This window comes from Coregonus clupeaformis, chromosome 21 (assembly GCF_020615455.1).
Source record: "Coregonus clupeaformis isolate EN_2021a chromosome 21, ASM2061545v1, whole genome shotgun sequence".
In the NCBI taxonomy this organism is placed as follows: domain Eukaryota; kingdom Metazoa; phylum Chordata; class Actinopteri; order Salmoniformes; family Salmonidae; genus Coregonus; species Coregonus clupeaformis.
In genome coordinates, this window is record NC_059212.1 from 55,243,764 (window position 1) to 55,262,444 (window position 18,681).

Genomic DNA, 18,681 nt, shown 5'->3' on the forward strand with positions numbered 1-18,681 from the left:
TCTTGAAAAAGCCAATCCTTGATCCGGAAAATGTAAAAAACTATTGGCCTATATCGAATCTCCCATTCCTCTCAAAAATGTTAGTAAAAGCTGTTGCGCAGCAACTCACTGCATTCCTGAAGACAAATAATGTATATATACGAAATGCTTCAGTCTGGTTTTAGACCCCATCATAGCACTGAGACTGCACTCGTGAATGTAGTAAATTACCTTTTAATGGCATCAGACCAAGGCTCTGCATATGTCCTCGTGCTCCTAGACCTTAGTGCTGCTTTTGACACCATCGATCACTGCATTATTTTGGAGAGATTAGAAACCCCAATTGGTCTACACGGACAAGTTCTTGCCTGGTTTAGATCTTATCTGTCGGAAAGATATCAGTTCGTCTTTGTGGATGGTTTGGCCTCTGACAAATCAATTGTACGTTTCGACGTTCCTCAAGGTTCCGTTTTAGGACCACTGTTGTTTTCACTATATATTCTACGTCTTGATGATGTCATTCGGAAACACAATGTCAACTTTCACTGCTATGTGGACGACACACAGCTGGACATTTTGATGAAACATGGTGAAGACCAGAATTTGCCTACCCTGGAAGCCTGTGTTACAGACATAACTCGGTCAAAACAGAGATGCTACTTTAGGTCCCAAGAAACAAAGAGATCTGCTGTTAGATCTGACAATTAATCTTGATGGTCGTTTCAAATAAAACTGTGAAGGACCTTGGCGTTACTCTGGACCCTGATCTCTCTTTTGACTAACATATCTAGAATATTTAGAGGACAGCTTTTTTCCATCTTCGTAACATTTCAAAAATCAGAAACGTTTTGTCAAAAAATTATGCTGAAAAGCTAATCCATGCTTTTGTCATTTCTAGATTAGACTACTGCAATGCTCTACTTTCCGGCTACCCAGATAAAGCACTAAATAAACTTCAGTTAGTGCTAAACACGTCTGCTAGAATCTTGACTGGAACCAAAAAGTTGATAATATTACTCCAGTGCTAGCCTCTGGCTTCCTGTTAAGGCTTGGGCTGATTTCAAAGCTTTACTGCTAACCTACAAAGCATTACATGGACTTGCTCCTACCTGGCTCTCCGATTTGGTCCTGCCGTACATACCTACACATACGCTACGGTCACAAGACGCAGGCCTCCTTATTCTCCCTAGAATTTCTAAGGAAACGGCTGGAGGCAGGGCTTTCTCCTATAGAGCTCCATTTTTATGGAATTGTCTGCATATCCATGTGAGAGACGCAGACTCGGTCTCAACCTTTAAGTATTTACTGAAGACCAGGGACGGCCTGTTCAATAGGGCGATATGGGCGACGCACTGCCAAACGGGAAAAGGAAGGGATTTTTTTTCTAATCAATTATATCACGGCAACAGTAGTTATCAGTGTTCACGTCTGATCTGCCAGCCACTAAATGTCAAATCAGGCTAAAGTCGTGCTTCAAATGGCCCCGCCCGTTTTTGGGGCGATTTCAGTCAAGTTGAAAATCGCCCAGAAGTCTCTCATAGCCTGTCATGTAAAATCTATTTTTTTCAAATTTCAAAGCTTTCAATACATTCTCTATGGGTGTCTGTGGGCTTGCACTTACGCGGCTTTCGTCATACGTGGCGTAACCATGAACGTAACTAAGACAATAGCGGCTAGCAGCGTCTCTGTTACGACCTGCAGTGTGGCGTTATTTTATGTTTTTAATTTGTAGACTTAGTTTACAAACATTCTGCCAACCATGGATTTCAGTGGTTGGTTCTGGACTGATCTTGTTGATCGTGTACATACCCGCTACGAACGGACTAAATAATGAAAACGCTGCTGGCAGCGGAATCCCAATCAGCTGGGAGACTTGGCTGGATGACAGAGTCCCGGACAGAGAAGTGGAGCCGGCCGGCTTCACCCTGGTCAGAGCGGACCGCGATCCTGGTAAGAGAGCGACTCTGTACCCCGACATTGAACTGCTTTCTGTGTCATTGCGACCTTACTATCTGCCCCATGAGTTCCCCAATTGTTTGTTACCGTTGTGTACTGTTGATAATCACAAGTTTACTGGAGAACTGAGACCAAGTAGAGACTTTGGACAGGGTGGATATGGTATAATAAAGGCAGTTTATTCAGAGGTAAAGATATCTGGAATCGCGTGCACGGACTCGTTCGTCAAACTCTTAGGGAGAAGAGAGCCCCGAAAACATTGTGTGCAGACATTTTATACAATAAATGATGTAGGTTGAATCTAGTAGTTCTGATCTTCTGATTGGTCCTGATGAGTTGGGCGAGGTCCCCTCCACTGTTGCATTGGCTCTGAGTCGGGTTCTCTGTCTTCAAATGTTCAGCCTAAAGAGAGGGGATTTTTGTGTGTGTGTGTGTGTGTGTGTTAACAGTGATGATGTGTGTGTGTGTGTGTGTTATCAGTGATGATGTGTGTGTGTGTGTGTGTGTGTGTGTGTCCTCAGAGCAAGAACTCGTGAGTTGGAAGAACTGAGAGACCTATGGCGTGGGTGTTGTCCTTGGCCACCTGCTGACAAGGCTGACAAGATAGGACTCTTTTGTCCATTGTTATAGGATAGGAACAGCATTGATTGAAAACAAACGCCCAACACAAAATGGGTCATGCACAAGATTTTAGTCAGACCAAGCTATAACATTATATATTTACTACGACAGTACATTCAACCAAAAGCTAATATAACAAAGGCATCAGAGATTATTTATAATCTGTCACAGAAACTGGAATCCATCTCCCCAGATCAGTCAATAAATGCTTCTGGTATTGACTTATATGCTGCCCCTGTCTTCATGTTGTTGCTGGACATATCTTTTTTAAAATGTGTGTAGGTCACCTAAATCATCAGAAAAATTGCCCCTCCTGAGAATTTTTTCAGGAGCCGCCACTGCTGAAGACTCATCTCTTCAGCAGATCCTATGATTGAGTGTAGTCTGTCCCTGGAGTGCGAAGGCGAACGGCAAGGCACTGGAGCGACAAACCCCCCTTGCTGTCTCTGCCTGGCCGGCTCCCCTCTCTCCACTGGGATTCTCTGCCTCTGATCCTGTTACGGGGGCTGAGTCACTGGCTTACTGTTGCTTTCCATGCCGTCCCTAGGAGGGGTGTGTCACTTGAGTGGGTTGAGGCACAGACGTGATCTTCCTGTCCGGTTTTGTGCCCCCTCGGGCTCGTGCGCTGGAGGAAATCTTAATGGGCTATACTCAGCCTTGTCTCATGGTAGTAAGTTGGTTGCCTGTTGGTATCACTCTAGTGGTGTGGGGTTTGTGCTTTGGCAAAGTGGGTGGGGTTATATCCTGCCTGGTTGGCCCTGTCCGGGGGTATTGTCGGACGGGGCCAGAGTGCCCCCCGACCCACTCGTCTCATTTTTTACATTTGAGTCATTTAGCAGACGCTCTTATCCAGAGCGACTTACAGTTAGTGAGTGCATACATTTTTCATACTCCAGTGTCTATGCTGCAGTAGTCTATGTGCCGGGGGGCTAGGGTCAGTCTGTTATATCTGGTGTAATTCTCCTGTTTTATCTGGTGTGCTGTGTGAATTTAAGTATGCTCTCTCTAATTCTCTCTCTCTCCATCCCCTCCCGGAGGACCTGAGCCCTAGGATCATGCCTCAGGACTACCTGGCCTGATGACTCCTGGCTGTCCCCAGTCCACCCGGTCGTGCTGCTGCTCCAGTTTCAACTGTTCTGCCTGCGGCTCTGGAACCCTGACCTGTTCACCGTACATGGTACCTTGTCCCGGACCTGCTGTTTTTTTACTCTCTCTCTCTGCCGCACCTGCTGTCTCGAACTCTGAATGCTCGGCTATGAAAGGCCAACTGACATTTACTCCTGAGGTACTGACCTGTTGCACCCTCTACAACCACTGTGATTATTGTTTGACCCTGCTGGTCATCTAGGAACGTTTGAACATCTTGAAGAACAATCTGGCCTTAATGGCCATGTACTCTTATAATCTCCACCCGGCACAGCCAGAAGAGGACTGGCCACCCCTCAGAGCCTGGTTCCTCTCTAGGTTTCTTCCTAGGTTCCTGCCTTTCTAGGGAGTTTTTCCTGGCCACCTTCTACATCTGCATTGCTTGCTGTTTGGGGTTTTAGGCTGGGTTTCTGTATAGCACTTTGTGACATCTGCTGATGTAAAAAGGGCTTTATAAATACATTTGATTGATAGCAAAGGGTCTGAATAATTATGCAAATAAGCTTTTTCTGTTTTTATTTGTTTTATTTAAATTTGCAGAAATGTATAAAAACCTGTTTTCGCTTTGTCATTATTGGGTATTGTGAGTACTGTAGATTGATTAGAAAATGTTTTTATTTAATCCATTTTAGAATAAATCTGTAATGTAACAAGATATGGGGAAAATGAAGGGGTCTGAATACTTTCCGATTGCATTTTAAATGACTCATGATGTAATCTTAATTAGTATAAAATACACTTTGGGTCTGTACCTAGACTTTTGTGTAATAACAACAGCTATGAAAGAGATTATTCTGATTTACCTTCATTCCTCTTGGTCAGTTCCTCCACTTTGGATTTCAGCTGGACTTTCAGTTCCTCCACCTGGCTCTCACTGGCTGTTAGTCGGCTCTCACTGGCTGTCAGTCGGCTCTCACTGTCTCTCAGTCGGGCCTCCATGGCTCCCAGTTCAGTCTTTGTGTGACTCAGCTCAACTCTCTGCTCCGCCATCATGTTGCTCATCTCTCTCAGCACAGTGTGGATGTCAGGCTGGCAGGTTTTCTGGCTGTGTGTTGAGGCTGCAGCTTCAGCTCTCTGTTTGTCAGTCTGAATGTCATTCCCTCTGCTCTCTCTGTCCTCATAGTCAACCTGCTAGATCTCATTCACACTGACTCCATCTCTATCTCTGTGGACCTGGGCCCCAGACAGACAGCAGTGCAGCAACACCAGCAGAGATACAACACTCTTCATTGTCATTCCTGGATGATGATTTCCTCTTCTTGTGGTTATTTCTGCGGTTATTTTGGAGTCTCAGTTGTCCCCTTTATATCTAGTCCTCTTAAACTATGACCTGGTGATAACGGAGACACGTGTAGATATGAAGCCTAACAACAAGGTGGTAAATCAAACTGATTCACCTCATGATTACTTTTATCTGATTTCTGTGGTCCTGTAATAACCACGTGACAGCAAACAGAACGAAGATGTCAATACCAGGTTTATAATATAATTACCTTTGCCCTTTGGTCTCATTGGTTATTACCTCATAATATAGTATTCTAATCATTAGGTTTGTATGTAAATTAATGATTTACAATAAAATATTTTCATCAACAAAGTAAAACAGTAATGTGCTCTCTCAGCAAAATTCATACCATGATATCCAGTATCATCAAGCCACAACTGAAAGACCTTTGTCTTGTGTTAACGGATGTTGGCAATGTTTACATGTTTTTGTTGAAGGTATCAGTGCTCACGTGTGCATACATTTGTGTGTGTGTGTGTGTGTGTGTGTGTGAGAGAGAAAAACAATGTGTATGACATGATTAGTTATCTTTCCTGTCTTTTGATGCTTTATTACACAACACAGTGCTCACTAGTCTTCCAGGTACATTATTACACAACACGGTGCTCACTAGTCTTCCAGGTACATTATTACACAACACAGTGCTCACTAGTCTTCCAGGTACTTTATTACACAACACAGTGCTCACTAGTCTTCCAGGTACATTATTAAACAACACAGTGCTCACTAGTCTTCCAGGTACATTATTACACAACACAGTGCTCACTAGTCTTCCAGGTAGTTTATTACACAACACAGTGCTCACGTCTTCCAGGTGCAGGTTGAGAAATGTAATGAAAGAAATGATAGAAAATCAGCATTTATTCAACAAAATTTGTCACTACAGTCAAATAAATTGGGTATAAAATTGGGTAACACTTTACATCACACCTAGTGTCATAACATGTTATGACACGGTCATAACCATCTCATAATATGTCATAACAGCTGACACAACTTGTCATAACCTGTCATAATATGGTCATAACACTGTCATGGCCCATATATTTACACCTGTTATGACATATATTGTGCTATTCAAATCATTTGTTTCCCTGCCAAGAAGTTTCCTTTCGTTTTAAAGTTTGTTTTCTTCAATACTTTGTTGTTGTTGTTGTTGTTGTTGTTGTTGTAATGAATTCTTTACAGTCATTTTTTTTCATGATATTTTAAATAACTTGTATAAATTACACTTTATGAAACAGTCAAGAAGCATTAAGACCATCATAATCATATACTGTAAGCCAGATAAGCCTATCATGTACAGTACAGGCCCTTATATCAGTCATCAGTCACAAACAGGGTGTCTTGTCCTGCTCCTGAAATCTGCTCCTGCATTCATCCCAGTCATCAGCAACAGAGCATTGGGGTAGGTGCATGTCTGAAATCAATGTGTGCGCGATTACAATGATAATTTAATATGGTAAATTAAAAAATATATAACATAAACATACTGATGACACGTAGGCTAATGGTGTAATGGAATGTTTTGCCTTGGGTGGTAGGTTTTGTGGGTTCTGACACTCTTATGTAGGTGTCATAACCAGCCATAAAATAACGTAATATACGTTACAACAGGTCTCTATATATGTGTCATGACAGTGTTACAACCATATTATGACAGGTTATGACAAGTTGTCAGATGTTATGACTCATTGACATGGTTATGACCGTGTCATGACTCTGGGTGTCAAGTAAAGTGTTACCTAATATTAACATGACAAAGACAACACACCCCATCAGATAGTTTTTTACCAACCCTCTTACATAGTGAAGAGCAGATGACCACTGAAGGTGCTGTGGCGATTTGTACTATCATATATCTTTCTCCCAGCCCAGAGATGCATGTTGACCACATCTCCTACCTCCAGCAGCACTGACACTCCATTAGAGGAACTAATGCTACCACTAGCATGGACAGCATGTGCAATAGCAATTTGATGTCCATTCTTATGCAAGGCTGCAGTTGTAGGAACTGAACTATCACCCCCTCCATAGATGTAAAACCTGAACAGGTAGAGTCCTCTCACTGGTGCCGTGAAAATCCCTGTATCAGAACACAACATTCACATAGAAACAGCCATCAGACATGATATGAGGACAGATGATTATTAATAACTATGTTTTCAGACAGACTTATAAATACTGATGATATGAATATGGTGTACCTGTAGTGGGGTTATAAGCATTGCCAATGTTTGTGTAGATATTTCTGTAGACCAGGGTGATTCCAGTGTTGAAGGGTCCAGTGTTTCCGTGTTGACCAGGTGCTTCTAGTGAGGCTGAGAAAGCCAACTTCCTGTCTGTGGGATAGAGATGCGTCAACACTACTTTATCTAACTGGACACTAGTTGGTGTAGATTAGACATGTTATCAACAATAAAGTCAGTCATTCAGACCTTAAAAAAAATAAAGAAATACTGTCAAAACTCATACTTAATTTCCCTCCCATTACCTTGACTGTTTCTCTTCAGAACTTCAACATGGCTCTCAGTGATGTTAGAACGAGTCTCCATGGAGATTAGTTTCACTGCTTGTGCTGAAATCAGATGCATGAACAATAAACAAGTCAGTGAGATTTAGTATATAGTGCATTCGGAAAGTATTCAGACACCTTCACTTTTTCCACATTTTGTTACGTTACAGCCTTATTCTGAAATTGATTAAATAGTTAATTTTTCTCATCAATCTACACACAATACCCCATAATGACAAGGCAAAAACAGTTTTTTGGAAATGTTACCAAATTCATAAAATAAGAAAAAACTGAAATATTACATTTACAGTGCCTTGCGAAAGTATTCATCCCCGTTGGCGTTTTTCCAATTTTGCTGCATTACAACCTGTAATTTAAATTGATTTTCTTTTGGATTTCATGTAATGGACATACACAAAATAGTCAAAAAATTCTAAAAAATAAATAACAGAAAAGGGGTGCGTGCATACCTATTCACCCTGCTATGAAGCCCCTAAATAAGATCTGGTGCAACCAATTACCTTCAGAAGTCACATAATTAGTTACATAAAGTCCACCTGTGTGCAATCTAAGTGTCACATGATCTGTCACATGATTTCAGTATATATACACCTGTTCTGAAAGGCCCCAGAGTCTGCAACACCACTAAGCAAGGGGCACCACCAAGCAAGCGGCACCATGAAGACCAAAGAGCTCTCCAAACAGGTCAGGGACAAAGTTGTGGAGAAGTACAGATCAGGGTTGGGTTATAAAAAAATATCTGTAACTTTGAACATCCCACAGAGCACCATTAAATCCATATAATTTTTAAAAAAAGAATATGGCACCACAACAAACCTGCCAAGAGAGGGCCGCCCACCAAAACTCACGGACCAGGCAAGGAGGTTATTAATCAGAAAGGCAACAGAGAACAAAGATAACCCTGAAGGAGCTGAAAAGCTCCACAGCACAGATTGGAGAATCTGTCCATAGGACCACTTTAAGCCGTACACTCCACAGAGCTGGGCTTTACGGAAGAATGGCCTGAAAATAGCCAATGCTTAAAGAAAAAAATAAGCAAAAACGTTTGGTATTCGCCAAAAGACATGTGGGAGACTCCCCAAACATATGGAAGAAGGTACTCTGGTCAGATGAGACTAAAAATGAGCTTTTTGGCCATCAAGGAAAACGCTATATCTGGCGCAAACCCAACACCTCTCATCACCTCGAGAACACCATCCCCACAGTGAAGCATGGTGGTGGCAGCATCATGCTGTGGGGATGTTTTTCAGATTTGAAGGAATGATGAATGGCGCTAAATAAAGGGAAATTCTTGAGGGAAACCTGTTTCAGTCTTTCAGAGATTTGAGACTGGGACGGAGGTTCACCTTCCAGCAGGACAATGACCCTAAGCATACTGCTAAAGCAACACTTGAGTGGTTTAAGGGGAAACATTTAAATGTCTTGGAATGGCATAGTCAAAGCCCAGACCTCAATCCAATTGAGAATCTGTGGTATGACTTAAAGATTGCGGTACACCAGAGGAACCCATCCAACTTGAAGGAGCTGGAGCAGTTTTGCCTTGAAGAATGGGCAAAATTCCCAGTGGCTAGATGTGCCAAGCTTATAGAGATATACACCAAGAGACTTGCAGCTGTAATTGCTGCAAAAGGAGGCTCTACAAAGTATTAACTTTGGGGGGGTGAATAGTTATGCACGCTCAAGTTTTCTGTTTTTTTGTCTTATTTCTTGTTTGTTTCACAATAACAAATATTTTGTATCTTCAAAGTGGTAGGCATGTTGTGTAAATCAAATGACACAAACCCCCAACAAATCCATTTTCATTCCAGGTTGTAAGGCAACAAAATAGGAAAAATGCCAAGGGGGGTGAATACTTTCACAAGCCACTGTACATAAGTGTACAGACCCTTTACTCAGTACTTTTTTGAAGCACCTTTGGCAGTTATTGCACCCTCAAGTCTTCTTGGGTATGATGCTACACGGTTGGCTCACCTGTATTTGGGGAGTTTCTCCCATTCTTCTCTGCAGATCCTCTCGAGTTTGGTTTTTGCTCTGACATACACTGTCGACTGTGGGACCTTATATAGAAAGTGTGTGCCTTTCCAAATTATGTCCAATCAATTTAATTTACCACGTGTGGACCAATCAAGTTTTAGAAACATCTTAAAGATTGACAAACCGGTTTTCGCTTTGTCAATATGGAGTATTGTGTGTAGATTAAAGAGTACATTATTTTATTTTTTATCCATTTAAAAATAAAGCTGTAACGTAACAAAATGTTGAATAAATCAAGTGGTCTGAATACTGTATAGACAGGTGTGTGCTTTTCCAAATCATGTCCAATCAATTTAATTTACCACAGTTGGACTCCAATCAAGTTGTAGAAACATCTCAAGGATTATCTGTAACGATCCCGGCTGTCTGAGTCGGGTCCTGTCTGGTGACTAGTGTTCCTGTTCGTAATCTCCAGTTTCCCGAGGGTTCGGGAACGCTCCGGGGAGCGCTCTTGTTTTCCGCACCTGCATCCCATCAGCAATCTGCACACCTGGTCCTGATCATCACCCTTCTTAGGCTCTGGCCGAACATCCAGTTCCTGCCGGATCGTTAGCTATGAACAGTATGTTTGTCAGCGTATCAGCCTCTGAGCCATTAGTGTTAGTTTTGTTGTTTTGCACTTTGTGACTTGCTGTGTACTGACCTCCGTTTTGTTCTGTCTGCAGTCTCTCACCCGGAACCTTCACCCAACCTCTGCCTGATGGTCGGCGGCTGCCGAGCCAGTACCGGACCAACCACTGCACCCTCAACAACCCATCCACGCCACCCGCTCTGTTCCCTGGATTATTCAGCCTCACTCGGAATCTATTAAATAAACACTCACCTTTCTCTCAACGTACCTTGTCCTGGTCTGCTTCTGGGTTCTGGCATAGTAAACCGTGACAGAACGATCCGGCCAGTAATGAACCCAGCGGACCTGGACTCTGTTCGCCATGCTATTACCCAGCAGGAGAAGATGTTGGGCCATCATAGCATGGTACTACAGGAGATCGCGTTGTCAGTTCGAACCTTTCTACCGGTCTGACGGAGGTCCAGAACCAACGTAAGTGTCCGGTGGAGGATCCACTACCGGTTTCACCCATCTCGCCTGCCGCTTCTGAAGCTGTGTCCATCCGTGAGCCCAAGGTTCCGACGCCGGATAAATATGAGGGGAGCTGGGAAGATGCCGTTCCTTCCTTATGCAGTGTGGATTAGTGTTCGATCTACAGCCCTACTCTTATGCCACAGACAAGGCTAGGATAGCCTTTGTGATTGAGTTGCTGCGTGGTCGAGCGCTGGAGTGGGCGTCAGCCGTTTGGGAACGACAGGATCCCTGCATGGCTTCATACCAGGGGTTCACGGCCGAGATGAGGAAGCTCTTCGACCATTCCGTCCGAGGGAGGGACGCAGCTAGGCGCCTGTTTTCGCCTCGCCAAGGAACTCGCAGCGTGGCCGACTTCGTGATCGAGTTCAAGACGTTGGCTGTGGAGAGTGGGTGGAACGAGGTCTCTGCAAGCGGCCTTTTACCAGGGTCTGTCGGAGCAGCTCAAGGATGAGTTGATCTCCTATCCGGAGCCTAGTGACCTGGACAGCTTGGTAGCCTTGTCTATTCGGGTGGATAATCGAGTTCGAGAGCCGAAGGAGGGAGAAGCAATGGGGTCCGTCCAATCGATCAGCTTCTCAGTTCCCAGTCGGGTCGGGTGGTGGACCAGAACACGTCGATCATTCTCCACCACAATGGATTAGTGGAGAGGTTCTCTCTCCCGATTCTGAACCCATGCAAGTGGGGCGGCACGGGTTAACCAAGGAGGAGCGTCAACATAGACGTAAGACCAACTGCTGCCTCTACTGTGGTAGCTCGGGACATTACATCTCCACTTGTTCCCGGCGGTCGTCAAACTGCCCGGCTCGCTAAAGTTGGGAGGACTTTTAGCGAGCCAGTTTCAACCTCTCAGTACCTCTGTCAGACCCCGTTTCCCGGCTACCCTTGTGAACAGGAATCAGAGCTTAGCGCTTAACGCTTTTATCGATTCAGGTGCCGATGGAAGCTTTCTTGATGCCGAGTTGGTGGAACAGCTGGGGCTTTCCAAGGAGCAATTGCCGGAAGCCATTGAAGCGACCACTCTGAACGGCAGTAGTCTGGCACGTATCACGATGAGGACTGAACCGGTTAAGATGCGGTTGTCGGGGAATCATTCTGAGATGATTTCATTCTTCATTCTGCCGTCTTCCCATGTTCCTCTGGTCCTTGGATACCCCTGGCTGAAGGAACACAATCCCACGTTCGATTGGGTGACGGGCAAGGTAACGAGTTGGAGCCTTGATTGTCATGCTAACTGTCTCAAGACTGCCTGCCCCCATTCGGTTCCCAGTCAGGTGATTGAGGCTAAACCCCCAGATTTGTCCCTGGTTCCCGAGACATATCACGATTTGGGGGAAGTTTTCAGTAAGCAGAAGGCTCTGTCACTCCCTCCCCACCGACCATATGATTGTGCCATCAACCTGGTCCCTGGAGCTGTCTACCCCAAGGGAAGGTTATACAGTATCTCCCGACCTGAACGTGAGGCGTTGAGACCTACATCAAGGAGTCCCTAGCTGCTGGTCTCGTTAGTCCCTCGTCATCACCCCTGGGGGCAGGATTCTTCTTTGTGGGTAAGAAGGATGGCTCTCTTCGACCGTGTATTGATTATCGGGGGTTGAATGACATCACGGTCAAGAACAAGTATCCCCTGCCCTTGATGAGTTCTGCCTTCGACTCCTTACAGGGTGCTACGGTGTTCACCAAGCTAGACCTACGCAATGCGTATCACCTGGTCCGGATCAGAGAGGGGGACGAGTGGTTGACGGGTTTCAATACACCGATGGGTCACTTCGAGTATCAGGTGATGCCGTTTGGACTGACCAATGCTCCAGCGGTATTCCAGAGTATGGTGAACGACGTCCTGAGAGATATGATCGGTCTCTTTGTGTTTGTTTACCTGGATGACATTCTGATCTTCTCGAAGGAACCTTCCGACCACGTCCAGCATGTCCGGCAGGTTCTGCAGCGATTGTTGGAGAATCGCCTGTTCGTGAAGGCCGAGAAGTGCGAGTTTCACGCCCACACGACATCCTTTCTCGGGTACATCATCTCCAGGGGAGAGATTAGGATGGACCAGGAGAAGGTTAGAGCGGTTCTGGAATGGGCCCAGCCCGGTACGAGATTGCAACTCCAGAGATTTTTGGGGTTTGCGAATTTCTACCGCAGATTCATCCGGGATTACAGCCGTGTGGCCGCTCCGTTAACTGCCTTGACTTCCAGTATCAGGACCTTCAAGTGGAATCCGGAGGCGGATCGAGCGTTTCTGGATTTGAAGAGGCGATTCACCAACGCACCGATTCTCTCTCAACCGGACACGGCCCGTCAGTTCGTCGTTGAAGTGGACGCGTCTGATGTGGGAGTTGGCGCCATCCTGTCGCAGCGATGCTCCACGGACAGTAAACTCCATCCCTGCGCCTACTACTCTCGTCGCCTTTCGCCTGCGGAGAGGAATTACGATGTGGGTAACCGGGAGCTTCTCGCGGTGAAACTTGCCTTGGAGGAGTGGCGCCACTGGTTGGAGGGGGCGGAGCAACCGTTTATTGTCTGGACTGACCACAAGAATCTTGCTTACGTGCAATCGAGCTAAACGTCTCAACTCCCGTCAGGCCAGGTGGGCGTTGTTTTTCGGACGATTCAAGTTTGCCCTGACGTTCCGACCTGGATCTAAGAATGGCAAGGCGGACGCCTTGTCCCGGATGTTCTCCAAGACGGAGGAGAGTGGGTCCAAGACCGAGACAATCCTCCCCGGAACTGCGTCGTGGGAGCAGTTATGTGGAAGATTGAGGAGGAGGTGCTGGCGGCCCTTCGGACTCAGCCCGGTCCCGGTAACGGTCCACCCGGTCGGTTGTTTGTGCCTGAGTCGGTTCGTCCTGCTGTCCTCAAATGGTCCCACGCCAGCAAGATGGCTTGTCACCCAGGCGTGGCTCGGACAATGGCGTTTCTTCGCAGACGTTTTTGGTGGCCTGCCATGGCCGAGGATACTCGGGGTTTTGTTGCTGTCTGTCCAGTGTGTGCGCAGAATAAGAGTACCAATCGGCCCAGCTCTGGACTACTTCACCCCCTTCCTATTCCCCGGCGACCATGGTCGCATCTGGCCCTGGACTTCGTCACTGGGTTGCCCGCTTCTGAGGGGAACACGGTCGTTCTGACTATCGTGGACAGATTCAGCAAGTTCGCCCACTTTGTGCCAATTGCCAAGCTTCCCTCTGCCTCGGAGACGTCCGAGATCCTGGGTTAGGGAGGTTTTCAGGGTCCACGGTTTGCCCAGTGATATCGTTTCCGACCGTGGCCCTCAGTTTACCTCTGCTGTCTGGAAGTCCTTCTGTTTGGCCATTGGAGCTACAGTCAGTCTCACATCTGGTTTTCACCCCCAATCCAATGGTCAGGCGGAGAGAGCCAACCAGAAGATGGAATCCACGCTACGCTGTCTGGTCTCTTCCAACCCCACCTCCTGGGTCTCTCAGTTGCCTTGGGTTGAGTATGCCCACAATACTCTTCCTACATCTGCCACTGGGATGTCTCCCTTCCAGTGCCTGTATGGCTACCAACCTCCCCTGTTTCCTTCTCAGGAGAAGGAGCTCTCAGTGCCTTCGGTTCAGGCCCATATTCGTCGTTGCCACCGGACCTGGCATCGGGCCAGAAAGGCACTCCTTAGAGTTTCGGACCGGTATCAGCTCCAGGCGAATCGTCGCCGGATCCCCGCTCCCACCTATACCATCGGAGATAGGGTTTGGTTGGCCACACGCGGATCTTCCGTTACGGACTGAGTCTAGGAAGTTGTTACCGAAGTTCATTGGTCCGTTTGTGGTGGAGAAGGTGATCAATCCAGTGGCAGTTCGACTCAAACTACCGAGGACGCTCAGAGTCCATCCCACCTTTCATGTCTCCTGCCTCAAGCCTGTCTTCCTCAGTCCTCTGTTGCCTCCTCCGCCTCCTCCTCCTCCTCCTCGGATGATCGGAGGTGGTCCTGCCTACACGGTGCGGCGCATCATGGATTCCAGACGGCGGGGCCGGGGTTTCCAGTATCTCGTGGACTGGGAGGGGTATGGCCCTGAGGAGAGGAGTTGGATTCCGCGGCGACAGGTCCTAGATGCGGACCTCATCAGTGACTTCTACCGCCTCCATCCTGGCGCTCCGGGAGTCCGCCCGGTGGCGTTCGTCGGAGGGGGGTACTGTAACGATCCCGGCTGTCTGAGTCGGGTCCTGTCTGGTGACTAGTGTTCCTGTTCGTAATCTCCAGTTTCCCGAGGGTTCGGGAACGCTCCGGGGAGCGCTCTTGTTTTCCGCACCTGCATCCCATCAGCAATCTGCACACCTGGTCCTGATCATCACCCTTCTTAGGCTCTGGCCGAACATCCAGTTCCTGCCGGATCGTTAGCTATGAACAGTATGTTTGTCAGCGTATCAGCCTCTGAGCCATTAGTGTTAGTTTTGTTGTTTTGCACTTTGTGACTTGCTGTGTACTGACCTCCGTTTTTGTTCTGTCTGCAGTCTCTCACCCGGAACCTTCACCCAACCTCTGCCTGATGGTCGGCGGCTGCCGAGCCAGTACCGGACCAACCACTGCACCCTCAACAACCCATCCACGCCACCCGCTCTGTTCCCTGGATTATTCAGCCTCACTCGGAATCTATTAAATAAACACTCACCTTTCTCTCAACGTACCTTGTCCTGGTCTGCTTCTGGGTTCTGGCATAGTAAACCGTGACATTATCAATGGAAACAGGATGCATCTGAGCTCAATTTTGAGTCTCATAGACCGTGTCTGTGCCTCGATCTAGGTTGAGCAAAACTAAACATGGCGGTGTTCGCCTTAGCAATCTCACTGGAATAAAGACCTCCTCTATTCCTGTCATTATTGAAAGAGATTGTGATATCTCATATCTTCAAATAGGGCTACTTAATGTTAGATCCCTCACTTCCAAGGAAGTCATAGTCAATGAACGAATCACTGATCATAATCTTGATGTGATTGCCCTGACTGAAACATGGCTCAAGCTTTAATATTCACATGGAAAAGTCCACAGACCCGCTCCAAAAGGCTTTCGGAGCCATCATCAACTCAGTGGGTTTTGTCCAACATGTCTCCGGACCTACTCATTGCCACAGTCATACCCTGGATCTAGTTTTGTCCCGTGGAATAAAGATTGTGGATCAAAATGTTTTTCCTCATAATCCTGGACTATCAGACCACCATTTTATTATGATTGCAATCACAACAAATAATCTAATCAGACCTCAACCAAGGATCATCAAATCTGTGCAATAAATTTGTACGCTGGAGGAAATCTTAATGGGCTATACTCAGCCTTGTCTCATGGTAGTAAGTTGGTTGCCTGTTGGTATCGCTCTAGTGGTGTGGGGTTTGTGCTTTGGCAAAGTGGGTGGGGTTATATCCTGCCTGGTTGGCCCTGTCCGGGGGTATTGTCGGACGGGGCCACAGTTTAGTCATTTAGCAGACGCTCTTATCCAGAGCGACTTACAGTTAGTGAGTGCATACATTTTTCATACTCCAGTGTCTATGCTGCAGTAGTCTATGTGCCGGGGGGCTAGGGTCAGTCTGTTATATCTGGTGTAATTCTCCTGTTTTATCTGGTGTGCTGTGTGAATTTAAGTATGCTCTCTCTAATTCTCTCTCTCTCCATCCCCTCCCGGAGGACCTGAGCCCTAGGATCATGCCTCAGGACTACCTGGCCTGATGACTCCTGGCTGTCCCCAGTCCACCCGGTCGTGCTGCTGCTCCAGTTTCAACTGTTCTGCCTGCGGCTCTGGAACCCTGACCTGTTCACCGTACATGGTACCTTGTCCCAGACCTGCTGTTTTTTTACTCTCTCTCTCTGCCGCACCTGCTGTCTCGAACTCTGAATGCTCGGCTATGAAAGGCCTGTAGTATACGTCAATCGTAGGTGTTACCATCAATTAAAGAGTCTGCTCATACTGAACGTTGATCATAAGGTTTATTCAGATCACAAGCTTCAGCATGAGTAACAGGTGACATGACACCAGGAGAGCAGTGTCCTCTAATTCTAATGTCTGCTCTGCCCTATCTTCTTCGTGTACCCCTATTTATAACCAATGCAACAAGATGGGCTCCCTCTTCTGGCCAGTTTTACAATACACTTCCTGTCTATTATATGTGGTATTACACCTAAAACATTCCCTCGTGATACCACAACTCAACATTCCTTCAGTTCCATTTAAAACATTTCACACCATCGTATTGTCAATACACTACAGGCCAACTGACATTTACTCCTGAGGTACTGACCTGTTGCACCCTCTACAACCACTGTGCTTATTATTTGACCCTGCTGGTCATCTATGAACGTTTGAACATCTTGAAGAACAATCTGGCCTTAATGGCCATGTACTCTTATAATCTCCACCCGGCACAGCCAGAAGAGGACTGGCCACACCTCAGAGCTAGGTTCCTGCCTTTCTAGGGAGTTTTTCCTGGCCATCTTCTACATCTGCATTGCTTGCTGTTTGGGGTTTTAGGCTGGGTTTCTGTATAGCACTTTGTGACATCTGCTGATGTAAAAAGGGCTTTATAAATACATTTGATTGATAGCAAAGGGTCTGAATAATTATGCAAATAAGCTATTTCTGTTTTTATTTGTTTTATTTAAATTTGCAGAAATGTATAAAAACCTGTTTTCGCTTTGTCATTATTGGGTATTGTGTGTACTGTAGATTGATTAGGAAATGTTTTTATTTAATCCATTTTAGAATAAAGCTGTAATGTAACAAGATATGGGGAAAATGAAGGGGTCTGAATACTTTCCGATTGCACTTTAAATGACTCATGATGTAGTCTTAATTAGTATAAAATACACTTTGGGTCTGTACCTAGACTTTTGTGTAATAACAACAGCTATGAAAGAGATTATTCTGATTTACCTTCATTCCTCTTGGTCAGTTCCTCCACCTGGCTCTCACTGGCTGTCAGTCGGCTCTCACTGTCTCTCAGTCGGGCCTCCATGGCTCCCAGTTCAGTCTTTGTGTGACTCAGCTCAACTCTCTGCTCCGCCATCATGTTGCTCAGTTCTCTCAGCACAGTGTGGATGTCAGGCTGGCAGGTTTGCTGGCTGTGTGTTGAGGCTGCAGCTTCAGCTCTCTGTTTGTCAGTCTGAATGTCATTCCCTCTGCTCTCTCTGTCCTCATAGTCAACCTGCTGGATCTCATTCCCACTGACTCCATCTCTATCTCTGTGGACCTGGGCCCCAGACAGACAGCAGTGCAGCAACACCAGCAGAGATACAACACTCTTCATTGTCATTCCTGGATGATGATTTCCTCTTCTTGTGGTTATTTCTGCGGTTATTTTGGAGTCTCAGTTGTCCCCTTTATATCTAGTCCTCTTAAACTATGACCTGGTGATAACGGAGACACGTGTAGATATGAAGCCTAACAACAAGGTGGTAAATCAAACTGATTCACCTCATGATTACTTTTATCTGATTTCTGTGGTCCTATAATAACCATGTGACACAGCAAACAGAACAAATAATGTCAATAACATGTTTATAATATAATTACCTTTACCTTTTGGTCTCATTGGTTATTACCTCATTATATAGTATTCTAATCATTAGGTTAGGAAGTGAATGAATGATGTAAAATAAAATATTTTCATCAACAAAGTAAAACAGTAATGTGCTCTCTCAGCAAAATTCATACCATGATATCCAGTATCATCAAGCCACAACTGAAAGACCTTTGTCTTGTGTTCACGGATGTTGGCAATGTTTACACGTTTTTGTTGAAGGTATCAGTGCTCACGTGTGCAGAAATGTGTGTGTGTGTGTGTGTGTGTGTGAGAGAGAGAGAGAAAGACAATGTGTATGACATGATTAGTTATCTTTCCTGTCTTTTGATGCTTTATTACACAACACAGTGCTCACTAGTCTTCCAGGTACATTATTACACAACACAGTGTTCACTAGTCTTCCAGGTAGTTTATTACACAACACAGTGCTCACTAGTCTTCCAGGTACTTTATTACACAACACAGTGCTCACTAGTCTTCCAGGTACATTATTACACAACACAGTGCTCACTAGT

The 18,681-nt window shown here is 45.8% G+C and overlaps 1 protein-coding gene across 1 annotated transcript; it reads right to left on the reverse strand.

The window, feature by feature from the left end:
- Positions 1-6,512: 6,512 nt before the first annotated feature.
- LOC121534684 lies at positions 6,513-17,950 on the reverse strand. Its single transcript, XM_041841270.2, has 4 exons — positions 17,518-17,950; positions 7,482-7,565; positions 7,195-7,329; positions 6,513-7,073 (listed from the first exon to the last, which is right to left on the reverse strand). Exons 1-4 carry the CDS (start codon positions 17,894-17,896, stop codon positions 6,790-6,792), a joined length of 882 nt encoding a protein of 293 aa, XP_041697204.1. The 5' UTR covers positions 17,897-17,950; the 3' UTR covers positions 6,513-6,789.
- Positions 17,951-18,681: the final 731 nt, after the last annotated feature.

Coding starts and splice junctions, on each gene's coding strand:
- LOC121534684 (XM_041841270.2), bottom strand. CDS start 17,896: ATGACAATGAAGAGTGTTGTATCTCTGCTGGTGTTGCTGCACTGCTGT. Junction 7,566..17,517: donor ACTGACCAAGAGGAATGAAG/GTAAATCAGAAT, acceptor ATCTGATTTCAG/CACAAGCAGTGAAACTAATC. Junction 7,330..7,481: donor TCTGAAGAGAAACAGTCAAG/GTAATGGGAGGG, acceptor TCTATCCCACAG/ACAGGAAGTTGGCTTTCTCA.